The sequence below is a fragment of the Cylas formicarius genome, unplaced genomic scaffold (genome assembly GCF_029955315.1).
Source record: "Cylas formicarius isolate icCylForm1 unplaced genomic scaffold, icCylForm1.1 PGA_scaffold_7__23_contigs__length_41026272, whole genome shotgun sequence".
In the NCBI taxonomy this organism is placed as follows: Eukaryota; Metazoa; Arthropoda; class Insecta; order Coleoptera; family Brentidae; genus Cylas; species Cylas formicarius.
The window spans coordinates 23,459,093-23,483,661 of record NW_026844352.1 but is presented as its reverse complement, the minus strand read 5'-3'; the positions used below and the strand labels follow the sequence as shown (position 1 = coordinate 23,483,661).

The 24,569-nt window shown below is 33.3% G+C and overlaps 1 protein-coding gene across 4 annotated transcripts in view; it reads left to right on the top strand.

Moving 5' to 3' along the window:
* The window catches only part of LOC132705510 (potassium voltage-gated channel subfamily KQT member 1-like), a 145,393-nt gene that overhangs the window by 33,062 nt on the left and 87,762 nt on the right, over positions 1-24,569 (top strand). For all 4 annotated transcript variants that reach the window (XM_060676120.1, XM_060676121.1, XM_060676122.1 and 1 more), the window contains exons 3-6: positions 5,679-6,037; positions 20,423-20,559; positions 20,797-20,941; positions 20,996-21,252. In XM_060676120.1, coding sequence (XP_060532103.1) covers positions 5,846-6,037; positions 20,423-20,559; positions 20,797-20,941; positions 20,996-21,252 — 731 coding nt within the window. In that variant the 5' untranslated portion in view covers positions 5,679-5,845. The remainder of the gene's footprint in view (positions 1-5,678; positions 6,038-20,422; positions 20,560-20,796; positions 20,942-20,995; positions 21,253-24,569) is intronic.

Here is a 24,569-nt window from a genome sequence, read left to right as displayed (position 1 = left end):
AACAGTTTAAGTACAATTATTAATATAATAATTAGTATTAAAGAAACATTTTAAGTACAATTATTAATATAATAATTAATATTAAAGAAACATTTTAAATACAATTATTAATATAATAATTAATATTAAAGAAACATTTTAAGTACAATTATTAATATAATAATATTAATTATATTTAATAGAATTAAACTATTTCCTAAAGTGTCAAAAACTTTTATACCTCTTATACTTAAATATAAAAAGATAGGCTAAATTGAAGGTGTCCACTCGAAGTAAAATTAATTTAATGAAAACTCAAGATAGAGAAAATTCAAGCATGAAAATGACGTCTTATTTTTATTCCCCGTCCATTAAAAAACTCTGAGCTTATGTATACATTCTTATCAAGTCCATTGCTAATTTAATAAATTTTATTTTATGAATTTATGAATTTTTTAGAATTTGTAGTAATGTCACAAGATTAATCCGTAATAAGCTTTCCAACCGAAAAAAACCACTTGGGAATTAAGTACCTCGGTTGATAAAAATATGATTACGAAAAGAGGCAAGCTTAAATATAGTAAATTGGTTAATATTCGATATGCAAGACTTGAGATGTGGTATATATATAGATGATATATATAAGAAAGTGATCTATTGCTTTTGAATGCGATTATCCAAGGGTGGTCATTAACATACAATGCAACAAGATTATTACCTAAAATTTCGGAATTTAAATTCAGGTAAAATTGTGGTCCGTAATAGAAAATAATTTTATACCTACCTGTGTTTTTTATATTCTTTGGTATTAAATGTGGTAGAACTACCTTATGGAAGTGTATTCAACACATGGGTTTTAGATTTAAAAAAATTGACAAAAGGCAAGTTTTAATGGAATCTTTTAGAATTCGGAAATGGCTACTGGAATATCTAGAATAAAATAGGATTTACAGAGAACAACAAAGGCCAATTATTTATTTGGATGAAACCTGGTTCGACACTTATGATACCCCGGAAAAGGGTTGGATTGACTCAACTGATAATTGTAAAACAAACGCGCCATCAAAAAGAGGTAAAAGATTAACTATTTTGCATGCTGGCTCTAAAGTTGGTTGGATTCCAAATGGATATTCTCTGTCTGCGAAAAATATTAAAGATTCTTCTCTGGATTACCATGAAGACATCACCGCTGATTTATTTGAAAGTTGGTTTAAAACAAACTAGTTCCAAACATTCCTCCTAATAGCGCCATTGTAATGGACAATGCAGGTTATCACAGTAGACAGTTGACTAAAACCCCTTCCTCATGTGACGACATTTATTTTCACGAAGATCATACCAAAAAGCAATTAATTGAGGTTCTACAAAGCTTGAACCTACAAAACGAATACGTCTGTGATAATTATGCAAACAATCCAGGGCATTCAGTTTTAAGGCTTCCACTCCACCGCTGTATATTTTATCCCATTGAACATGTTTGGCACCAACTGAAATCTGACATTCGTCGTAACAATATTTTTCCCCGTGTTAACTCCAATGTCCTCAAACTTATAGAAACCGAAGTTTTTAACATCCCTCCACAAAGTTGGGCAAATTCTGTTAAAGATATAGAAAAAGCAGAACAATCGTATATCCATATTGCAAATAATATAGAACATATAATAATTGGAACAGGCGATGATAGCGATAGTGATACTGATATATTATGTGAATAATTTTAAGTAATTTAAGTAGGTAATAAAAATAATTTGTAATTTTATTTTAGATTTAAACATAAATACATACATAAATAAATAAATATTGTTTAGCATCTTTCCTAACAAAACCCCAAATAATTAAATTCTAAGCAAAGTACGGACCTCTTCGGCCATATTTCATTCTTACAGCTTGCCTGGGTCTTTTCCTTAATTCGTATCAATGAGTCACCTGGGTTGACAGAATCCGCAGCGAACAAATATTAGAGCATCTACATAAACAACCTGAAATAATTTTGGGGAAATGGTTCCATACGTCAAATATAGCCTTATTTAGAGCTGTCCTGAATAAAGTTTTGATAGCCAAGAAGAAGACTTAAGTCAAAAAGGTCTTTACAACAGTGAAGGGAATAGCGTCACCGCGAGGCCACGCCCCGTCGTCACGCAGCTCACGTTCTTTAATTTATTTGAGGGCTTTATTGTTTCACAATTTTCAATTTAAAAAAAAAAGTGAAATGGGTCTATTTTAATTTTAGGCAGTAAGGCAGAGGTGGGTTAACTGCCTATCCGTCTACCTGCCACTCCCGGGAACCTTGACAATCATCATCATACTACTACTAAGACCACAAATTTTTGCAGTTCAATAATAATTTATAACTCTCGCATTAACAAACAGAATATGTTACAATCTATTGGCTACATAAATCGTTTTAGAAATCAGAATGGAGTGAAGTTAAATATTAATCTTCAACTGAGAAACGCCTGGGTTAATTTCTAATCAACAAATACAATTCAATTTACCACGAAACTTAGTTGCGGGATATCTAAGACAGTTGGTTCGCTTTGTATTAACTTTTTGTACCAAACCAAGTCGGACTCCCTAGTGAAATGCAAATTATTCAAATTTCTGTAGTAGTTTCGGGAAACAATAATAGTAATATTCTAACAGAGGCTCCTGAACAAGTTCTGAACCCCAAAGGTCCTATATATGGGAACAATAAATTATATATATATATATATATATATATATATATATATATATATATATATATATATATATATATATATATATATATATATATATATATATATATATATATATATATATATATATATATATATATATATATATATATATATATATATATATATATATATATATATATAATTATATAATAGTGAAACTCACAATCCAGTATAGTAAAAAGAAAAATTATATTAAGTCCAACGGAAAAATAAAACATGAAAATGTATTAATGAATGAAAGAGCTGCTATTGAACATTAACTGAATAACATTCCATGGGCATCAAACTCTATTCGTTGTTTTTAAGTGAAATTCTCATATTATCTTCGAAATTCGCAAGCCTGAAGTTCGCAGATTCATGCGGTGCGCAAAATGAACTTAGCTACCAATGCTTAATAATTCTACTTCCTGGAGAGCATGCAAAATTAATATACACGAAGTTCAACGTACCTTTCCGTTAGGACGCGAATTCCGAAACTAAGTTGGTAATTTGATTTTAGAACCCCACTTCTCTTATTCATCGGTTGATTCCGACCAAGTTTCTCAAAAAAACTAATCAAGAGAATGCCTGTAAAAATTTTACTGTATTTTTTTTTACTATTTTTATTTACATGTTCTACAAAAAAAATTGAATTATAGCGGATGCATTAGTTGAAAAAATGGTTGGCTTTTGAGCAATGCAATAAATAAGGTTCATTCTGAGGCCCAGAAGTAGCATAAAAAGTTGGTTTTTGAAACCATGAAAATATGGAGCGTGCTTTCGTAGTTGTCTAATGGATCTTGTTCAAGTATGGAGAATATTAGTTTAATACTTTTACATTTATGTTCTCAGAAATATTGTCAATATTTTGGGAAAAATATACAGCACCACTTTTTGACAAAGAGCTATAACACATTTTAAAAACTAAAGGAAAAAAAAGTTTTCGGTTTCGGCATAACAGTTATTATTAAAGAGGATATTAAACTTGATCATACATCCCCGAATATTTTTGGCGATTTCAGGACAATTTCGCTCATCTCTGAAATCAATAGAGCAAATATTAGTATAGTCTGTCCCAATCTTCATCGTACTGGCTTTTGGTAATAATATTTTCTTTTTGTTTATTTACGTGGGTATAATCTTATTAAATTACACTAAGAAAAAACAATGACCTTAAATATATGTAGTAAATTCATAGCTACGAACATATATACTAAATTTTTTTTAATGTGCTATAGTGGCACTTAAAGTAGGAGTACCTTTTTCTGCTCTGACGTGTTCAGCCAAATTAGCGCATACATACTGTTTTTTAATTGCATATGAATCTAGGACTTCCAAAAGTTGCGTTTTTTTATAACAGAATTCAAAATAAATAGCATTTTCTAACAAACATACCTTCTATTTTGCGGTACTTAACATTTTAACTTAACATTTGGCAAGCAACTCCTGGAGGGTTGCACTGCTTATATTTATATTGGTTTCATCTTCTAGGTTTTTTTTCAGTTTATCCAAGGTAGGAAGAACTTCACTATGATAAAGATATACGGTGAGTTTGACAATCACTATGCTGGCGTTGAACTTACGGAACGGAAAAATCAAACTATAAGATTTTAAATGGCGATTCAATTAAATTTCTTGGCTGACGTTTGCGATACGGAATTAGTTGGTGAAAAAGTATTTCTGGTTTTACAGGGTTGAGTCTTGTAGGACGTTTTCTGCCCAGAATATAATTGTCCCAGTGACTTTTTATTTTTGTAATTGGCACTGTACTGGTAAGTCAACGATAAAGTAAAGCTCATTATCTCGTGAGAAAATAGTAAATTGGAAAGTTGTAAAGAGGTGGCTCAGAAAAGTGTGACGAATAAAACATACATTTTTTAAAATAAATAAATATTTTTTAAATCTTGTTTTGAATTCGTTTTGAAATTCTTCAACTTTTTTGTTAAGAATAATATATACCTAAACGTAATAATTAATTTTTTAAATTTTTATGAAAAAAATACTAGTTTTCAAACTTAAAAGATATGTGCAACGGAATCTGAATTAGATGTTACAGAGTATTCAAAGTAAGCGAATATATTTGAATCATTTTAAAATGAAAAATCTTGATTTCCTTAAAATGTTATGTCATATGTATATTATTATTTTTTCTGAAAAATCTGTAATAACCTACAACTTTTAAGTATGTTATGTACCTATTTTTAATATTTATTTATTTCAACTTTTCCAATATTTACCCTTCTTTCTGTTTAAGGCTACGGTTATAACATTAGTTGGCCAAGTTCTTGGCAGAGATAAAGGTGTGAGGTTATGTTTGTTTGAAAATTGCTTTTGTCTAAAACACTTTGTAGTTTAGATGTTTTTCTTAATAGCTGTTCTTTACTTGACAATTGTTATATAATTTTGTAATTGTCCTTGGAACAATTAATAATATTATTAATGTACTAATCTACATACATACGCCCCATTGGAGTTTTCACTTCCACAAAATATGGAGCTCAATAAGTTCCAATAAGAAAATAATTGCAAATTCTTTCTAGGCCACAAAATAAACTTATATTTGTAACCTAATAGTATAGGAAACATCTTGTTTACACGCTCAATGCAACTTTAACATATTTAATAGCAATTTTGGTATTTAAAATGGTATTGGTGAGGCCAGAAAATTTTTTGATTGATTAAAACTAAAGAAAAAGATACTTCCACAGCGTAATGCAATACTATTTACAAAACTTCCGGATTCGTCGGTTGTTGTTGAGGATGATTAATACTGTTTCAATTAAGCTCTGAAGAAGCCAACAGGATCATTGACGAAACGTCAGCAAATTCAATTTATCAACAACCGATGCACGAGGAATCCAAAAGTTCTGCAAATCCACAAATATTAGTTTTTAATATATTTTAAATATTTTGTTATACTAAGCAATGGCATCCTATTAGTATCGTAATTAGTGAGTTTCTCATCATTCAAGGAATTGCAAGTTGTTCGTTTTGTTCCAGGTGCTCCATAATCCATGCCATCATGCTAACGCCAACTTGCTTAGAGAACGGCATTTGGCCTCGAACAGTATTACAAATATGTCGCCATCACTGACTCCCACACAGTTGTCGCATTTCTTCTTATGTCTGTCTGAAAAGGCCTCAAGGCCAACGCAGCAAGTCTGCCAATGCTGTCCTTGGTGATGCTGCCCTCCGCAATGAATCGTTCAGAACAGGAAAACTTGTATCGTACATCGCGGCGGCTAAGTCTGGTTCCCATCGGAATTGATCATTCCCACGGAAATCTTCTAGATCTCGGCAACGGCGAGGAAAGAAGACATTCGTTCGTAAAACCCAAAAATGGAGAAAGGCAGCAACACGTAAGACCCATTAATTAATATAAAGTAGCAACCGTTGGCTATAACACACAGCGCATTTATATTTTCGTATAGATATACAAATTTATTGCTGTGAAAAAATGATTCCCTCGATAAACACAAGTTTTATTTTCAAAAAACGAAAATATGAAAAACCTGATCCTACAAAACAGAAGAGATATTTGGTAGAAATTGGAGATGACAGATCGGTAAGACGACCAAGTAAATTGTTGATCCCGCAAAGTTTGAATAATTAAAAAAGTGCAAATGCAAAAATTTGTTGTCATTATGATATTACTATTCGTACTATCATATCAGTACAACCCACCGTAGTGTGCGTGAGATAGAAAGTTTGTATACTAATCTTTTGAAATAATTGTTTTTGGTTTCACTTGATCTTATCTTTTTGACTTTCAGAATCGATGTTTTTATATTCATACACCGTGAGCGCAAAGAATTAGAAGATACCATATTTTTGAGTGCCTAAATGTAAGATTTTTGTAGCTTATATTTTCAAAATCAGTGACGATATTTCATTATCTTCTATTAATTTGATAAATTCCATATTCGATGTTATCTGATAAGTGTCCGATATTTCTTCTTCTTCTTCTGCTGCCTATTGTATGTATTAGTTCTTCCATTGTCCTTAGTCCTTTCCACTATCTAACGTTGTGAAACCTTAATCTTCCCTTCAATCAACTGTACCAATTGGCATATCTCGTTACTTATCACGTGGCCTAGATGTGCTGTTTATCGACTTTTTATTGTGTCCAGAACTTCTTTATTGATCATTCTCAAGATCTCATCGTTTGTTTTCCTTGGAGTCCATAGCATCCTCAGTGTACAGTTATAGATCCACATTTCGAATGCGTCAATATTGTTCATACCGCTCACCTTTAGTGTCAATCCCTCCATACCATTTAGTACTACAGGCCAGACGTAGCATTTTATAAATCCGATCCTTAGGCTAAAATCGAAAACAGTATTGGTGAGCACTTTTTCCCAGTTTTCACAGAGCCACGTCCCTGAATATTTAAGTTCTTGTTTCTAACGAGTAATTATCATCAATTTAGTCTTCTTGGCTCATATCACCGCAATCACAATCTTGAGCATCCTCTGCAAACGTCGATATTTCACAGGGGGATTTTTCAAGTACTTTTAAGGTAAAAAATATTATAAATGTGTGGTCTACAATGGTTCACTTTAATGTTTGTTTTTGATTCAAAAGAAGGAATTCCTCAATTATTTTTAAGTAAACAAAGTTTTATTATTAGAAGTCCCCGGGAGCAACCTTTTTCGAAATATTTTTGCCTAAAATAATCGTTTTTTTTTTAAGTAAAACTATTTTAATAAGGATAAAAAGATAAATTGAAGTTATATGTTCATTCGATGATGCATTTTGTTTGTGTTATTGTGTAAAGTATATAATCATAATACAATTTTAACCAAGGAAAAGCAACTTTGGCTCCCTGTGTATCGAAAATAAATAATTTCAGCCCTTTTTACCTTAGACACTTATTAGATTTAATTAATTTAATCTGGTTCCGACCAAAATCGTTATAAAATGCAGTGAGAAAAGACAAGCTACTGATGTCTCGAGGCTTACTTAGTAACTTAGTAAATTTAATAAGTTTTATGGTACTTCTAAAATAATGCCAACCACCACCAAAGGGTCCTTATTTTTTTTTTTTAATATTATTATGATAGTTTAGTCTTTACCCTATTCACAAATTTATTTACCTTTACTGGTATGGTGTTCACAATCCAAAATTATACTAAGTGAACTAATTGTTAATTTTTAATTCCTCTCTTTGGGGTCATTTAGCGGTTTAAGTAGTATCGATTGAAAATGTCAGGACGACGAACTTGACCATATCACCGCTTTTAGCAATATCGTTCCCACTATTAAATGTGTAATGAATTTTCTCTCTCTCTAATATTGAAAAGGCTAAAATGAAGCAGCAGATGGGACATTTTTTAAGGTGGACATTCGAAATGTTGAACCATCAACAATTCACTGTCGCTATGGCATTGAAATGTGTTTTAATTTATAATGCCTATATCGATTTATGGGCTAAATGCAGCTGAAAACGTGCAGCTTATTAATCGTGGAATATGTGTAATCGATTTAAAAAACAACTATTTATAGTTGGAGCGGTAAATTGGCAGAAATACCACGAACTGAATCTGAAATAGTTGTTAATGTCGCTGACATATTTTCCGCGGGTCGATACCTAACACGAACCTCGGGAACGTTGTAAGTGGAACATATTAATTTTTTAAAATATATTTGTAATAAATTTTGCTCCTATCGGGAAACTTTTTACTACTTTTACGTATGATTGTTTTTGTTTATTTCTCTTGCGACTGGGAGGGCGACGGCAATACTTCGGCACCAATTCCGAAAAAACTGCAAAAATAATTTATTTTCATCATAGATTGACACGGAAATCGTAAAATCAGTGAGTGAGGCAAAACTGACTTTCTGGTTCAACTCACAAAAGCAAAATATGGAATTAAATCAAATCTCCTGAATTGGTACGATGACAAGCATGCGCATTGATAAAGCCCTTTACTGACTCACAGATTCACGATTGTTTGGCTTTTATTTTTTCTGAAAGTGGCCCTTTTACCTCGCAATTTTTGAGTTTTTTTTCTTGGATTTAAAATTTTCCTACCTCTGTTATAGGTCTTACCCGATTCTTCTAGTAACATTGTTGTCACTTTTCTCCAATTTTTTTCTTTTTTTGAATATTCTAGTACACCTGTTTATAGTTAAATATTCAGACAGCGTAATTAATATTAATATTCATTATCATTGTCATATAATTTAAAAAAATACTTTTCCATTGAATACGTATGGCGGATGTCTCACTTAATTCATTTTTGATTTAGCACATCTAATAGAGATTACTGTGATTTCTGATTTCTCATTCCTGCAAATCGTAATGGTTCTGTTTCTTGATTGACTTGTATCTTTATTGTACTCTATGAATGTATGAGAACTGTCACAGTCGATTATAGCACCCAAAAAGCAGTCCTGCCATCCGGAGGGGACTGTAAGTTTGAAAAATTCGAAAAAAATTGTATCTACACTCGTATAACGCCTTAGGTCATAAAATTTTTTGTCCAAGACCTACTAAAAATTTGCAAGGTGAACCTATTTTGGCCAAAAAAATGAAAACTAAAACACAGTGATTCAATTGGAGCTTTCTTTCATTTTGCTAGGACGTATTAGGAGCTAATTTTTTTTATTATGTTTTCGGATATCAAAATATGCCGTGCTATGTAAAGTGTACAAAAATATGTCCAAAATTTGCAGTTATGCGACTGACATTTGATAGGGTGATGAAAGTAAATACGCCATCAAACTTTGGGTAGTATTAAAAAAATGAAAATTTTGTTTTTCTTTTTTTTTAGATTCAAGAAAATCAGAAATATTGTTGAACCAGAAAACTCGAGAGATCTGGGCCTGTAACTTTTATTTTAGTCATTTTTTTAACTATGGTGATGGTGTGTCGGTTATACGGAAAAAACTAGGAGTTCCTAAAACTTACAATTTTCGTAAATTGTCAGGAAAAAACGCAAAAAACGTGGCGTCTTGCTTTGGGTAGTTGGGTAGAGTGCCTATTTGAAAGGCATTACATACAGGGTGCACACAAAAAAACGTCCCTATGATAGTGCTCTGCAGAAGCACGAAAGAAAAAAGCCGGGAAGCGGCTCCTTTGATATAAAATGCGACGCGGTGTCCTTACTTTGCCTTATTTTTGATCTAGTTTATAATATAAGGCCCGCCAATACTGTAAAACTAATGCGCCTTAGAATGTTATAACATTTTCGTAAAGAAAGGCACTTTTACACTAGCCTGCAGTGTGGGAATTTTGCTTTCGAAACGATCTCCACACATTTCAACATGTTTTTTTCATGAAAATTTAATGGTATAAGGGCCACAAAAAAAATACCACATCGAAACACAAAACTGTCGAATTGATGAAGTGTCAATATTAGTCATATTGGTAGGGTTGAAATGACAGATATTGTTGGTTGAAAGCAAGTTTTTAAAATTATTCGAGCATGCGCATATTAAATGACCCGTCTCAACATATTATCGGCATAGGCAACTCCTCTATATATCTAGTATAATCTGGCTCAATCTTCATCGTATTGGCTTTCGAATGACCCTGCAGAATAAAACTTTATCGATGTTATTACCTATTGTTATTGGGTAAAGCCATTAACAAAAAAAAATTCTTACTTGAGTGACAAGGCAGGAGTGAGTCAGGTATGTTTGTACCTTTGTATTCTGATTTATTTATTGAGTGTTGACCATTTGTGGCCGTGTTGGATAATCGTTTTTACTGTGCGTTCCGAAAAAAATATTTCACGAGAATATAAGAATGTCGCTTAATGGTTGTAAAAAATTGATATGAAATTTTAATCAGTAGAGGACTCATTAAAGAAGAAGCTTTAAAAGAAACATGTCTACTCACAAAAGCGCCAATGTCGTATCGTAGTGCTTTTCAAACTCACCGCATAGTCACTAGGGATCAGGATCTAATAAGAAGGAAAATATATTGTCATTATCAAAGCAAAGTTGGTCCTACCTTGGATAAATTAAAAAAGAAGCTAGAAGAAGATGAAACCAATATAAATGTAAGCCGTGTCACTCTCCATAGAGTTGTTTGTAAAAAGGGATTTAAATACAGCAAAATTGACAAAAGCCAAGTAGTAATGGAGTCACACAGATTTAACTACCTTCAAGAAATTGAAATATATAGATTAGATAACAGATCATGGTTCGATACACACGACACTGTATCCAGGGTTGATTGTACTCAAAACTGTCAGACGAGCACCATCAAATAAAGGAAAATGCATCACCATAATACAAGCTGGGTCAGAAGACGGATTTGTCCGAAACTGCTTGGTGTTGTCTGCAAAGATTACTCCTTTTCAAAATTGGTTTCAACCCAATCTTTTAAAAAATATTCCCAATAACACTGTTATTATCATGGGTAATGCAAGCTACCACAGCTGTCTGCTATGCAAAGCACCGAAATGATATTTATTTTAAATTTAGTTACAAAAAGGCGCAACTTTTAGAAGTCCTACATTCATATGCAATTATAAAACAGTATGTATGCTGTTGAATTTGGTTGAACATGCTGAGCATACTGTTTTACGTCTTCCTTCAAATCATTGCCGTTTAACCTCATAGAGCATTTGGGGAATCAAGTAAAATCAAAGGTCAGAGCAGTATAATATGCAGCAAGTGCGGTAAACCGCAGTTGACCAGTGAGTCAGTTTATTTGGCACGAGCGGAGCGAGTTGCTTAATAAACGAGTGAGATAAAGAGTTTATCAAACGTGTTGCATACTATAGTTTCTCTACGACAGTCTCGAAAAAATCACAATTTAACAAATTAAAAATAAAAGCAGATTATCTGATTACTATATTTCGTACTATTGAAGCAACACATTTACCAGTTGCCATTAAATCCATTCGTTTATCGTTCCAATCGATTCAGCTATTGTTGTAAATTTTAACTGTGTACGTTAGACAGAGAGAGATGTATTATTGGATATGTCATATAAACAACCCAGTAAACACAACTTTAAAACGTTATGTTTTTATGTAAATGTAAATGTCTATGTTATGTAAAAAATCATCCAAGAAGGAAGATTAAGATGTAGAAGCAAGAAAAAGTAGGTCCTAACCTTCAATTTTGTTTTGCTTGTACCGATGAGACATGGATATTTGGTAAAATTGGTCTTGGCAAGATATTAATATAAAAACGGTATGTAAAATTTCTGTGGGAAACTTATATTATAAATGTCACTTTACTTACCGAATAGTCCACTACATTTTAATTGTAGCTTATAGAACGTAGTAGGTATATAAATTGTCTGATATATTGCATAACATTTTTCTGTGTATTACTTTTTGGGTAGATGTTGGTTATTGAACGTCGCTATTGACTGAAAGCACTAGATATATAGAGACGCGGCCTATGCTGACAGGATCTCATGAAGCAAATATGTAAATTTTTTTGGAGAACACGTGTGCATGCCCCAGATGGCATGCACACGTGGCAATGTCAAATTCTGACGTTGGACCCATAAGACCTTGCGGCTTTCATCAAAGAACATGGCCGCTGACAGATCATCCATGTTTGGATGCGGTATTTTTACGGAAATGTTTTCTCAAAATATCTCGAAATACTATTAAATTTCCAGGCAAAAAATGAGTTAAGGTTAAGCAGTCCAGAATTGCAGCACTCTCGTTGGCGTTAGTATAATTTTGTAATTAATTAACTTAAGCCCTGTAAATACGATGCAATTTCTACATGTATTTTTTCATGTAAGCGTTAGCTTTTATAAACTCATGACTTTAACCTCTATTGAAACAACTTCGAGATGCTAGATATCGCACAAGAAACATCTAAATTGAAAAAATGTTCATGAAGCACCCTCCCATAGACAGAAGTTGATAACAGGTATTTCTTATGTTTGTTCTAGTAAAAATTCAACTTGTAACTTAATTGTTTAATTAAATTTCCTGTAATTCTTGTGTACTAAAACATATTACCCGTAGCTATTTAAGTGTACTTAAAAATGTTTAGTAATTTCTGTAAGTCTACTTTCCAGTTTGTTAAATGTAAAATATATAGAAATCGTTGTTTCTCTAAAATTCTATTAGGTCTTCATATTTGCTACATTTGTTGTAGTTTCGTAAAAGAACAAAGTATTGAAATCACAAATTATACAAGTTTGTGAGTGCGTTACAGAGATATTGACACTAAAAATAAAAACCACAATACGTTCTCTACGAAAATATCACTGCGACGCATCACTTTTTACCGTAGTAGGGCCACTGTAGCTATATGGTTGAAAACAAAGTTGTCCGTTGGCTTCAACCATTATCAACATCGGAATTACAAAATGTTAGATTTTCCATTGGAAAAATTTACGTACTGGCATTAAACTCTAGTTATAACTTACTAACTAATTAACATAAAATTATTCTGTGCTCTAGCTCTAAGTTGAAACTTTTACGTAAGTTTCGCGTACAACCATTTGCATGGTAGAATCATAAACGAACACGTATATCCTGTTGCTTGTTGGGTGGCGCCGGCGGATTGATAATTTTAATGGCCATGTAAATATGTCGGCCTGGGCGGACTGAGAGAGGAAACTCATTAAATGCTGCGAAATGCCATAAAATTCCGGAGAGTTAAAAATCAAGGGAACAGTTATAGCTCGCCGAGCTCTGTTTGAGATTGTAATTGTATGATAAATTTCTAATTCAGACGGGGGTATTTTGTGACCCGTGGAGTCCATTTTACGCACTGCTGCCCGTTGATATATCTCTTCCGCTTTTTTAGTAAAATATTCTAATTGCGACAAAACCGTTTTCATACCAGACAAACCATTAGTTCATCTCTACCAGACATTCATAAAACTTTTGTTTAAAAAGCAAATTCTGCGTTGAGAAAAACATTTTCATATGACATTTCTAATTTCTAAACTCTCCAAAACTAACGAAATTGCAAAATTATCTAGATTACTTCTAGAAATATGACGATAGAAGTTTCCGTTTTATTGTTTTACCCACGAATTTGAAATTTGCCCATTGGCGATCAACTGTTTTTACGCTGCATGTCTTACCTAAGTCAAAAATCCTTTGCCGCTTTCTTAAACCATCATTTTAACTTTAACTGGTTTTTCTACTCCCTTCTTTAAAATACCCAATTACTCACCGATATAGAGTGCGAAAAATCATTTTTTCTACTCCCGTTTGTCAAATACCTAATTACACACCGATCACTTTACCACGTCAGTTTCGTTTCCCATGGATCCACGCCACTTCGGACATTTCCGGGATTTTACCGCACGGGCTTGGAAGCAATCGGATGGTTTCGGAGATATTTTCCACGCTTTGAATTTTGACGTTTGTCAATTCTGACGGTCATGTCAGTGAATTTATTCGTGTTGTTTTGCGAAAATGTATCCAAAAACTAACGGTCGTAGAAAAAGTATAGTATGCAACACGTTGGGCAAGCCATTTAAGTCACTCGTTTATTAAACACTCGCTCCGCTCGTATCAAATAAACTCCTCCATCAAATTCCATTTACTGCACTTGTTGCATAATATACTATTACGACTTCACTTTTGATTCCTACGGCTGCGAGCCACTTCGGACATTTTCGAGAATTACCACCCGGATTTGGGAACAACCGGATGTTTTCGGAGATAAATTTTAACATTTGTCAGTTCTGACGGATATGTCGGGAACTGCAGTACGTTTTGTAAATAAACAAACAAATCGTCGCAAAGTTGTTTACATATTTGAGGTTAGATATAATATGCCTCAAATTTTTTTTTCTACTCCCGTCTGTAAAATACCTTATTACACGCAGATCTAGCGTACGGGAAGTGCCACTTTACCACGTCAGTTTGGGTTTAGGAGCAATCTGATGTTTTCGGAGATTTTACCTCACGGCTTGAATTTTGACAGTCATGTCAAAAATGTACCCAAAAACTAATACACAGAAAAATGTTACGCAATATATCAGACAATTTAAATACTACGTGCTATAAGCTGCAATCAAAATCTAGTGGACTAGTCGGTAAGTAAAGTGACATTTATAATTTAAGTTTCCTACAGAAATTTTACATACCGTTTATCATGAACTTTAATGGCTTTTACAGTTTTTATAATAATATCTTGCCAAGACCAATTCTACCATTTTCAAATATCCATATCTCATAGGTACAAACAAAACAAAATTGAAGGTTAGGACCTGCTTTTTCTTGCTTATTCGATCCTAAGAATGTAATCTTCTTAAGAGCTCTATTCTTGGATGATTTTTCTTCCAGTTAGTTTTTTTCTTTAAACAAAATACTCAATGGTCAATTGTGAAAGTTAAATAAACAACATAACGTTTTAAAATTGTGTTTATTCCGTTGTTTATATGACATATCCAATAATACATCTCTCTCTCTCTCTCTGTCTAACGTACACATTTAGAAGGAGACAACAACAGCAGAACCGATCGCAACGATAAACGAATAGGGTGGCAACTAGTAAATATTTTGTTTGAATGGTACGAAATTTAGTAATCTGATATTCTGTTATTATTTTTAATTTATTTAATTGTGATTTTTTCGTGTCGGTCGTAGAAAATGCATTTTATGCAACACGTTTGGTAATAGTATATTAGGCAACAAGTGCGGTAAACGGCATTTGACTCATGAGTATATTTGATACGAGCGGAGCGCAACGGAGCGAGTGTTTAATGAACGAGTAATTTATAGTATATTATGCAACAAGTGTGTTAAACGGCATTTGACTCACGAGTTTATTTGACACGAGCGGAGCGCAACGGAGGGAGTGTTTAATGAACGAGTAATTTATAGTATATTATGCAACAAGTGTGTTAAACGGCATTTGACTCACGAGTTTATTTGACACGAGCGGAGCGAGTTTTTAATAAACGAGTGAGTTAAAAAGTTTACCGAACGTGTTGCATAGTATACTTTTTCTACTACCGTTAGTTTTTGGGTACATTTTCGCAAATAAACACAAATACATTCACTGACAGGACCGTCAGAATTGACAAACGTCAAAATTCAAAGCATGGGAAATATCTCCGAAAACATTCGATTGCTCCCAAATCTGTGCGGTTAAATCCCGGAAATGTCCGAAGTGGCTCGGATCCGTGTGAAACAAAACTGACGTGGTAAAATGACGTTTCCCGCACGCTACATCGGTGTGTAATTAGGTATTTTACAGACGGGAGTAGGAAACAAAATTTACCGAACGTTTTGCATACATACTTTTTCTACGACAGTTAGTTTTTGGGTACATTTTCGCAAAACAACACGAATACCTTCAATGACATGACCGTCAGAATTGACAAACAATGCAAATGCAAGGGTCGATGAATCTATTACAAACAATAGTGAATTTGTCATTTGAAACCAGTTATTCTCATCTGCCACCAAACGCGAGAAGAAACATCTAGATTTAAGTAAACTGTTTATTAGTTACAATATTTTTATTAAAAAGTATACAATAATTTTAAGCCATTTCCACTTTATTAGGAATATCAGAAGAAGTTTATTAAAGTGTTACATACTACACTTTTTCTACAGTATTCGGGGTAAATTTTTGCAAAACAGCACGACTCTTCAGTGACGTGTAATTTGAACTGACAATACCATCAGGGTTTAAAATCTACCGATTGCTCACAAACCGTAATTAAAGTACCGGAAACGATCTATCGCTACAGTGTTTAACCAAGCTTAAAGTGACACTTTGAGCACTTCTGATCATTTATTAATTCCCGCTCCTTCAAATTTGGTTTTTCCTATTTCGCAGTAATCACTAAATAAATTATTACAGCAATGTTACTTTTAGAGTTCCCACAATTTTATTCCGTAAGTGAAAATCGATGGCACTTTTTTGGTGAATTACGGCGCAAATAAAGTTTACAATCAGATCTACTGAATATTTCCACGTTTGGATCGTTTGCACATTTTTACTTTGATGTTAACGATGTGGGGCTGTTCATCCGAACACGCTCTTACGAAAGGACACTAATGGCTTTAATTTGATTCAAATTGACGAATCGCAGCAATACTATAAAAACCTTTTTGCAGAAAATAGAATACAGTTTAGTGGACAATTAACAGAAACATATTTAGACGAAAATATAGTGACAGAAGGAATAAATTTACAACATGTAAAAAAACGGCAAAGCCACAGGAGCTGGAAACATTCCTGTTGAACTTCTTGAAGACTGACTTGCACAGGCCCCTGTAATACCTATACAAAACTTCTGTTTGCTGAGTGGAAATTCATTGAACCATTACATTAGATACACAAGATATTCTAGTTAGTTTCGACGTAGAATCCAACATTTCAGATATATTAAATATATTAAGAATCGAGAACCAAACCTTAATAGAAAAATGTTTGTCTGGAACATATTTTTCTCATAACGGTCAAATTTTTGAACAAACGTCGGGAACAGCTATGGGTTCTTCACTATCACCAGTCATCGAAAATATATTTATGGAAGCCTTTGAGACGAAAGCTGTTGACACCTTTCATCTATAACGAAAATTATGGAAACACTACCTCGATGATCCTTTTGTTATTTGTCCTCATGGTCAAGAAACCCTAGTAGATTTTCTTATGCATTTAAACTCTATACATCCTAACATACGTTGTAACAATGAGTTGGAAACTAATAATAACCTTCTATTCTTAGATATTCTTATCAATAGAAAATTAGACCTAACATTGGGTCATTGTGTTTACGGAAAACCTACGCACACAAACCGATACCTTAATGCATGGTCACATCACCATCCGGCCCAAAAATCATCGGTTATCAACTCTCTTGTTCGCAGAACCGGCAAACTATCTCCGTCCGAGTCACTGAACCCAGAATTAACGCACTTTACTTCTGCTCTTCTCCCTAATAATTTCCACATAAAGAGTTCCATCAAAAAATACAGTTCACAACAGCATTCCAATAGCAATGAGGCCGAAAGCAATCCTACACTTGCCACTGTGGTCCTTCCTTACATTCAAAACCTCACTGACCATATATTAAAAGTTCTAAAGAAGTATAACGTCAAAACCAGATTTACCACTTAAAATCTCTCATTATCTTAGGTCCATCATAGGCGGCAAAGAATACATTGGGGAGCTCGGACGAAAAATATAAACTAGCCTCAAAGAACACGAAAGAGTCTTACGACTAAGATAAATAAACTCATCAGATGTTGCTGAACGCAATCATGAAACCGCACATTTTATTCGATAAAACTAAAATTCTTGCATGTAATCAATTCTTCTACCAACAAAAAATCCGAGAGTCTATATAAATCTATAAACAACCTAACAATCTTAACCGCGACTCAGGTCTTTATCTGTCGCCAATATAGCTCCACCCCCAGTTTCAGTCAAGGTCTGAAGAAGCCAACAAGATGATTGGCGAAACGTCAGCAAGTTCGATGCAGCAAAAACTGACGCAGGAGGAATCCAGAAGTTTTGTAAAAAGTATATTAACGGATATTTTTAATGAGTCTCTACTGAAAGGAAAAGATAGTAATTCAGAATGGAATTTTGGATATATCAGCCCGATATATAAAAAGAGTAAAATAGAGTCTGCTAATTATAGAGGAGTATGTGTAGGTTGTTCAAAAGGAACGGCAAAATTGTAAGAATTAGAAGGACAAACTGGCTTTTGTGTACGACGATCATGCTCAAACAATATATTTACCTGTCAATAAGTAATACAAAAGAGAAAAGCTCGAATTTGTCCAGGAATCTTTTAATCATAGACTTATTTATTTATCCTTTGAATTTTTAAGAAGAAAGGGCTCCAAAATAAGGATAATAATAGTAAATGTTGCTTAACAACGCTATTTTTTGCTGATAATCCAGTAATGGTCGCTAATTCCGAGGAAGGTGTCGGCAGTATGCAAAGAAAATTAAAAGAAGCATAGGAGAATCGAAGCGGAATATGGACGTGCAAAAAGCAGAGTCAGAAGAGGAAGACCGCAATTTTTAATTTTGAGAAATAAGAGCCTGCAACATTTTATCAAGAGAAGGAACATCAGATAGAGATATAAAGTATTGGGTTCAGTCATAGCACTATACGTGACGTAATCAAAACCGATTTATATGTCTTAGCGCGGCTTTTAATACGGATTTCCAAATTGACACCCAAAATTCCTTTGTCAATTTACGACATCCAGTAGTGAACTGGATAAAGATATCAATAGAAACAATAATGACAATGGTTGGTAGTTTTTCAAGAACACAGAAAAATACATATTCTGTAAGATCTTATTTTCTCAGATCAGAACATATCAATAACGAAGAGATTAGAAGAAGAAATTAAATAATTTACAACACAAAAGAAAAAATTGAAACCAGACAACTAATATGAGCATGTAATGGGAAGTATATTTTATTTTTATTCATATTTTAATGTTTATATAATAATTATAATATATAGAACACTTTATAAATATATAAATAGGCATTATTTCAGATAACTCAACTTAAGGTTGCTTAAAGAATGTTAGTGAAATAGGATGCAGACGAGAGAGAGAAACGATAAAAAATATGTGTTAAAAAGCACCTCGTTTAGGAAGGGTAATATGGTCATAGGGTATCTCTACAGCTATTTTCATTTGAGATGCTGTTTTAAACAAAAATATATGATGCCGTGTGTGTAATATTAGAGAGGAAAGAGAGAGGGAAAAGTGATTTAAAATGTATTCAAAATGATAAATCATTTGTCAGCGAAAAAAGTCGACCACTATTAAGGGTTTCAATTTAACATCCAAAAGCTAGCATGTAAAATAAACAGAAAGTAGGGTTTTGTTTTGTTTTGTTCAGATTTTCTATTGTTATGAATTGTTGTTGTTGTTATTGTTTTAACAGGTGGTTTTTTATACATAAACCGTAATGAATTTATAGCGAAGGGTTTTATATGTTTTTATGTCACTTTTTTTCAATATTAGAAGAAAAAAAATGACTCTTAGAGTTTAATAAATAATAATTATAATAAATAATTTTCCAAAAATAATAAATATTTTCATTATTCATTGGAATTAGACAATAATAGTATATTATGCAATAAGTGCGGTAAACGGCATTTGACTCACGGAGCGCAGCGGAGCGAGTGTTTAATAAACGAGTGACTTAAAAAGTTTACCGAAGATGTTGCATACTATACTTTGTCTACGACCGTTAGTTTTTGGGTACATTTTCGCAAAAAACACGAATACATTCACTGACATGGCCGTCAGAATTGACAAACGTCAAAATTCAAGGCGTGGGAAATATCTCCGAAAACATCCGATTGCTCCCAAATCTGTGCGGTAAAATTTCGGAAATGTTCGATGTGACTCGGATTGGTGAAAAACGAAACTGATGTAGTATAATGACGCTTCCCGCACAGGAGTAGAAAAACAATGTTACTATACCCATAACCTTTAAATAAACTATAATGTCATATTTTACTAAACTATTTTTGACACTAATTAAAGTTTATGCAGATAACGAATCAATTATCTTGAGATTTTTTTTCAGCATTTTCAAAAGATATAAACAAATTTTATGATATGTATAGTGGTATAAAGTTTCTTCAATTTAAATATGAATTATTCAGGTGTAATTTCGTAGTATTCAAATATATTTATCGTCGTGTAATGGAGCTTTACGGTATCACCAAAAACTACAATATCGATTCGCATTAATTATTCCCTATTCTTAAGACACAATATCGGCAAAAACACGCATTTAAGCTAGAGAATTATAAGTTAGTCTGTACTCACTGTCTTTTCTTTATTCACCAGGTTAATACAGACGACCTCGTTTTGAGCGTACTTAAGAGTCCTGTTAACCACGCCGGAGCTTTGGAAACAAGAGATACTAATTGTGACGAGGAGTTACAAGGCGGTTACAAAGATGGCACATCCGACGATGAAACGGGGTAATTGCATAAGTATGAATCGATCGTCATTCGAGCATCCCCCATATTATTATAAACATTCAAAACTCATTTTCCGTCTGTTCCCAAAGAGGATTAAAAATATATTTTTATTTTTTATTAATAATCTTTAGAGTAGGGAACTATTGGCTTCAATTTAAGTTTTGTTTTTTAATTTTTGAAAGTTCGGAATTTTTAATGTTAATAATAATGCCAGCACTTGTTTTTCTTTAATTATAGATGCAATAAATCGGAAACAATTGAAGATGAGGACTGTTCTGAGCATTTGCCGTTTTTGCAGCGGCTCAGAGGTCACCATCATAATCACCATCGGGTGGGGAAAATGGGCGAAGCCCACCATAAAAGGCCTTCGACACCAATGAAGGTAGCCTGCAGGTTAAATACAGCTTAATCATTGTTACATTTAATTGAATTTCAGAAGAAACAGCGGTGTTATCGGAAAAAGGATCTCATACAGACGGAGGATATCGTCGATGAGGAGGAAATCGTGGTGGATGCGGAAGAACAGCCGAGAGGTGTCCCCGATCCCTACTATCCCATTTATTTGCCGATCGATCAGGCATTTAAGGCGAAATACATGTTTCATCACAAAAAGGGTAAAACTTTGCAGGAAAAAACTTACGTTTTCCTGGAGCACCCTGGGGGATGGTTGTGCTTTTTCTACCACTTTACAGTGTGAGTATAAAATATGTATTTATAGTTTTTCGTAGCGAATTTCGGTGAATCATACTTTGGTATCATTTAATATTTACTGCTGTTTGTACAGAAGAACATTGAAACAAAATTATTAGTACACAGTTAAGCAAGGTGCAATTGTAGAAAGTCAAGTATTAAACCATGAAGAGATCTGTGTTAGTTTCTACTTTGTCTTATAAGTACTTATTGCTCTATTGCATTCTCCTTTAACTTACGGAGGGGTACTGTGGGGTAATTCCTCGTCTTCGGGTGTTATTTTTACATTTGAACAACAAGTAATAAGAACTTTGGTACGATTGGTTACCGTGATCATTGTCAACCACGGTTTATAAGACTACGCATGATGCCATATGTTTGGTTGTATCAAACAAAAAATTCCGATAATCATAATTATCATAGGAGATTTGGCTATAATTTATTATATATTATATAATATATTATATTATATAATATTAATTAATTGATATATTATATAATAGACTTCATTTTGACTTGTATAATCTTCTGAGTGTCAACATAAGGTCCTTAGATGATATATCTTTTAAAAAGAAAGTTAAAGATTCACTGTTTCAATTTTGTTTTGTTCCTGCTGTTATTTTTCTTTAAAAAACACAAACACAGTTTCTGTCAGAAATGCATTAAAATGAAACATACTCCACTAACAAAAAAAAAAAACATTGTATCAAATTTTTGACACCCTGTATGCGATGAATCAATTATCAATGCGGATTTTAAAAGTATTACTCTCCTGCTTTAGTAAATTTGGTACTTATCAGACAATCAATTCTCTTAGTAGTCAATTGCTAAGTTTTGCTTTCAATTCACCAACATGTTCCGACCAATTTAGTCTTTCATCAATACTAACACCATGTAGTTTAAATGAACTACCATTCGTAATAGCTTTATTAGTAGAAATCGTTGAAGTGTTAGAAGTTTTTGGGGTTAGAAAAAATTTAAAACCTTGAATTATGAATTTCATTAGGTGTCCTAACAATTTTCAACTGTTTCTGAGATATTTTGGATTTTTCCAGATGTACTCCCATTTTTAACAGTGGGCCTTTTATCCATTTTTGATAGGCAATAAACTAAAGCATGAGAGTAAAACGTTTAAAATCCGCATTGATAATTGATTCATCGCATACAGGGTGTCCAAAATTTGATGATTCTTGATGCAATGTTTTTTTTTGTTATGAGGCATTTTTAATTTTAATGTATTTTTCGCAGAGACTGCAATGCTTTGTGTTTTTTAAAGTAAAATACATAAAAACTTATTAAATACAAAATATAACGTAATATAACAATACAAACGTATAACAGTATAACGTATAATAATAGACTTTAGTGTATTCCTACCATAACAAAAATTAGTAAACGTAATTATTACAAAAATTAAATTAAAATGAAATAACTCAGCGATGCACTGCTTGCGAAACAGAACTCCTAATTTCGCAAGAGCACACAAGTTCTTTACACCGCAGTGAAAAACTAACCAGGGTCTTTGTGAATCAATTCATCGATCTCCAAACATTAACGTCAACAGCCATTGCACGGCTCTAGTAAAATGTGTGGGTGCGCTATCGAGTGTTTGCTCTGTTACGTGGAGGTCGAGCATTTAGAAAAACCCTTATAAACCCACCAAGTACTTGCAGGTATTTATCCCCATGTAAATTTTCATCGTATATGTGATAATCCACTCTATTGTGCGTAATTGGCCATAATTAAAAAAAAACTTAAATTTTCCAATTTTTAATACCGTAAAGAAACCCTGGATCTTCAGTGATTTTAATACAAATAAACTGGCAAAATTGGAATCGTCTTGCTTCATCATCATCATCATCATCGCGTGCCGTGTTCAGTGAAGGTTGGCGATCACATTGGCAAATGCTTGTCTATCCTGTGCCGTTCTTATTACTTGTTCAAAGTTCAGGCCGGTCCAGTTTCTGATGTTTCGCATCCAGGACAGTCGCTTTCTTCCTAAACCCCTCCTTCCTTCCAGCTTTCCCTCAACTATCAGTCGTGGCAACTCATACTCTTCGTGCCTGAGTAGGTGGCCTAAGTATGATGTTTTCTTTACTTTTATGATATGTAGTAGCTCTCGCTCACCACCCACTCTTTGAAGTACTTCATCGTTCGTAATTCTGTCTGTCCAAGGGATCCTCAACATTCGTCTGTAGCACCAGAGTTCAAACGCCTCCAATCTATTCATCATGGCCGCCTTCAGCGTCCATGATTCAACGCCGTACAACAGGATAGGCCAGACGTAACATCGTACTTGCTTCATCGCATGGAAATAATTCTTGAATAGTTATTTCAGAAAACGGATGCATTTTGTGTGGTGTTGTCCAGATATTCTTGCAATACCCAAGCCTGTCTCTGCTGCTGAAGTCGAAATAAGTCAGGGTATTTGCCCCGTTCTCTTTGTTATGACCAATGGGTTTTGGGTGTTTTATTATACTTCCAGTTAGCGTTGTGGAATTGACCGGTCAATTTTTTCTGTTTCAATTGGCCGAAATAATTTTAATAATACAATATTGATTTATTTATATTGTGCATTATGTCGCCGTTACGTCGTCCTGAGAAGTGAATGGAGGCGATATTTTTATTGAGATTGATTGATCGAGTTATAGGTAAATCGGACATCACAATCGCATAATTATTTATTATAAAGTACATGTCATTTTTAAATAATGATAGATTACATCCTACAATTGCAAGATGTTATTTAAAACATTTTGATCGAATTTAAGTAGTCAATTAAGATATAGACAATGTGGGTTCCGAAAAAAAATATTATTTTATATCGGGTTGATTGTGGCCAAATTTATTAAAAATGAGTTTTTATCTCCCAGTCCGTTCAAGATACATGGTCCATGTTATACAAAAAAGTTCCAGAATGTTTTCTAACCTAATCTAATTCAAAGATGTAATAATATACAAGGTGTTAAAAAAACGAAAGTTGTAATATGTCACGAGTATATCTGGAAACGCCGCTCATATTCGCTTACATTCTACATAAACGTCTAATAGAATACTCTCCGTGAATAACCCTGTACATACAGTGTGTCCCAATTAAGAACTGTACACCCCCGTAAAATCTCTGTTTATGGATAGATTTCTGAAAAATGCGCTAGAACCTTGTTTTGCTTATTACTTTAATTTATAAGTCATGGCCAACTGAGATTATTTAACAAAAGAGAGAGAAAAGAGAAGTCCTAGGAGAGATATAAAAAAATTGGCAACGAATTTTTATTAAGGAGTACTCAGGACCCCAATATACCAATTTTTATAATGTTTCA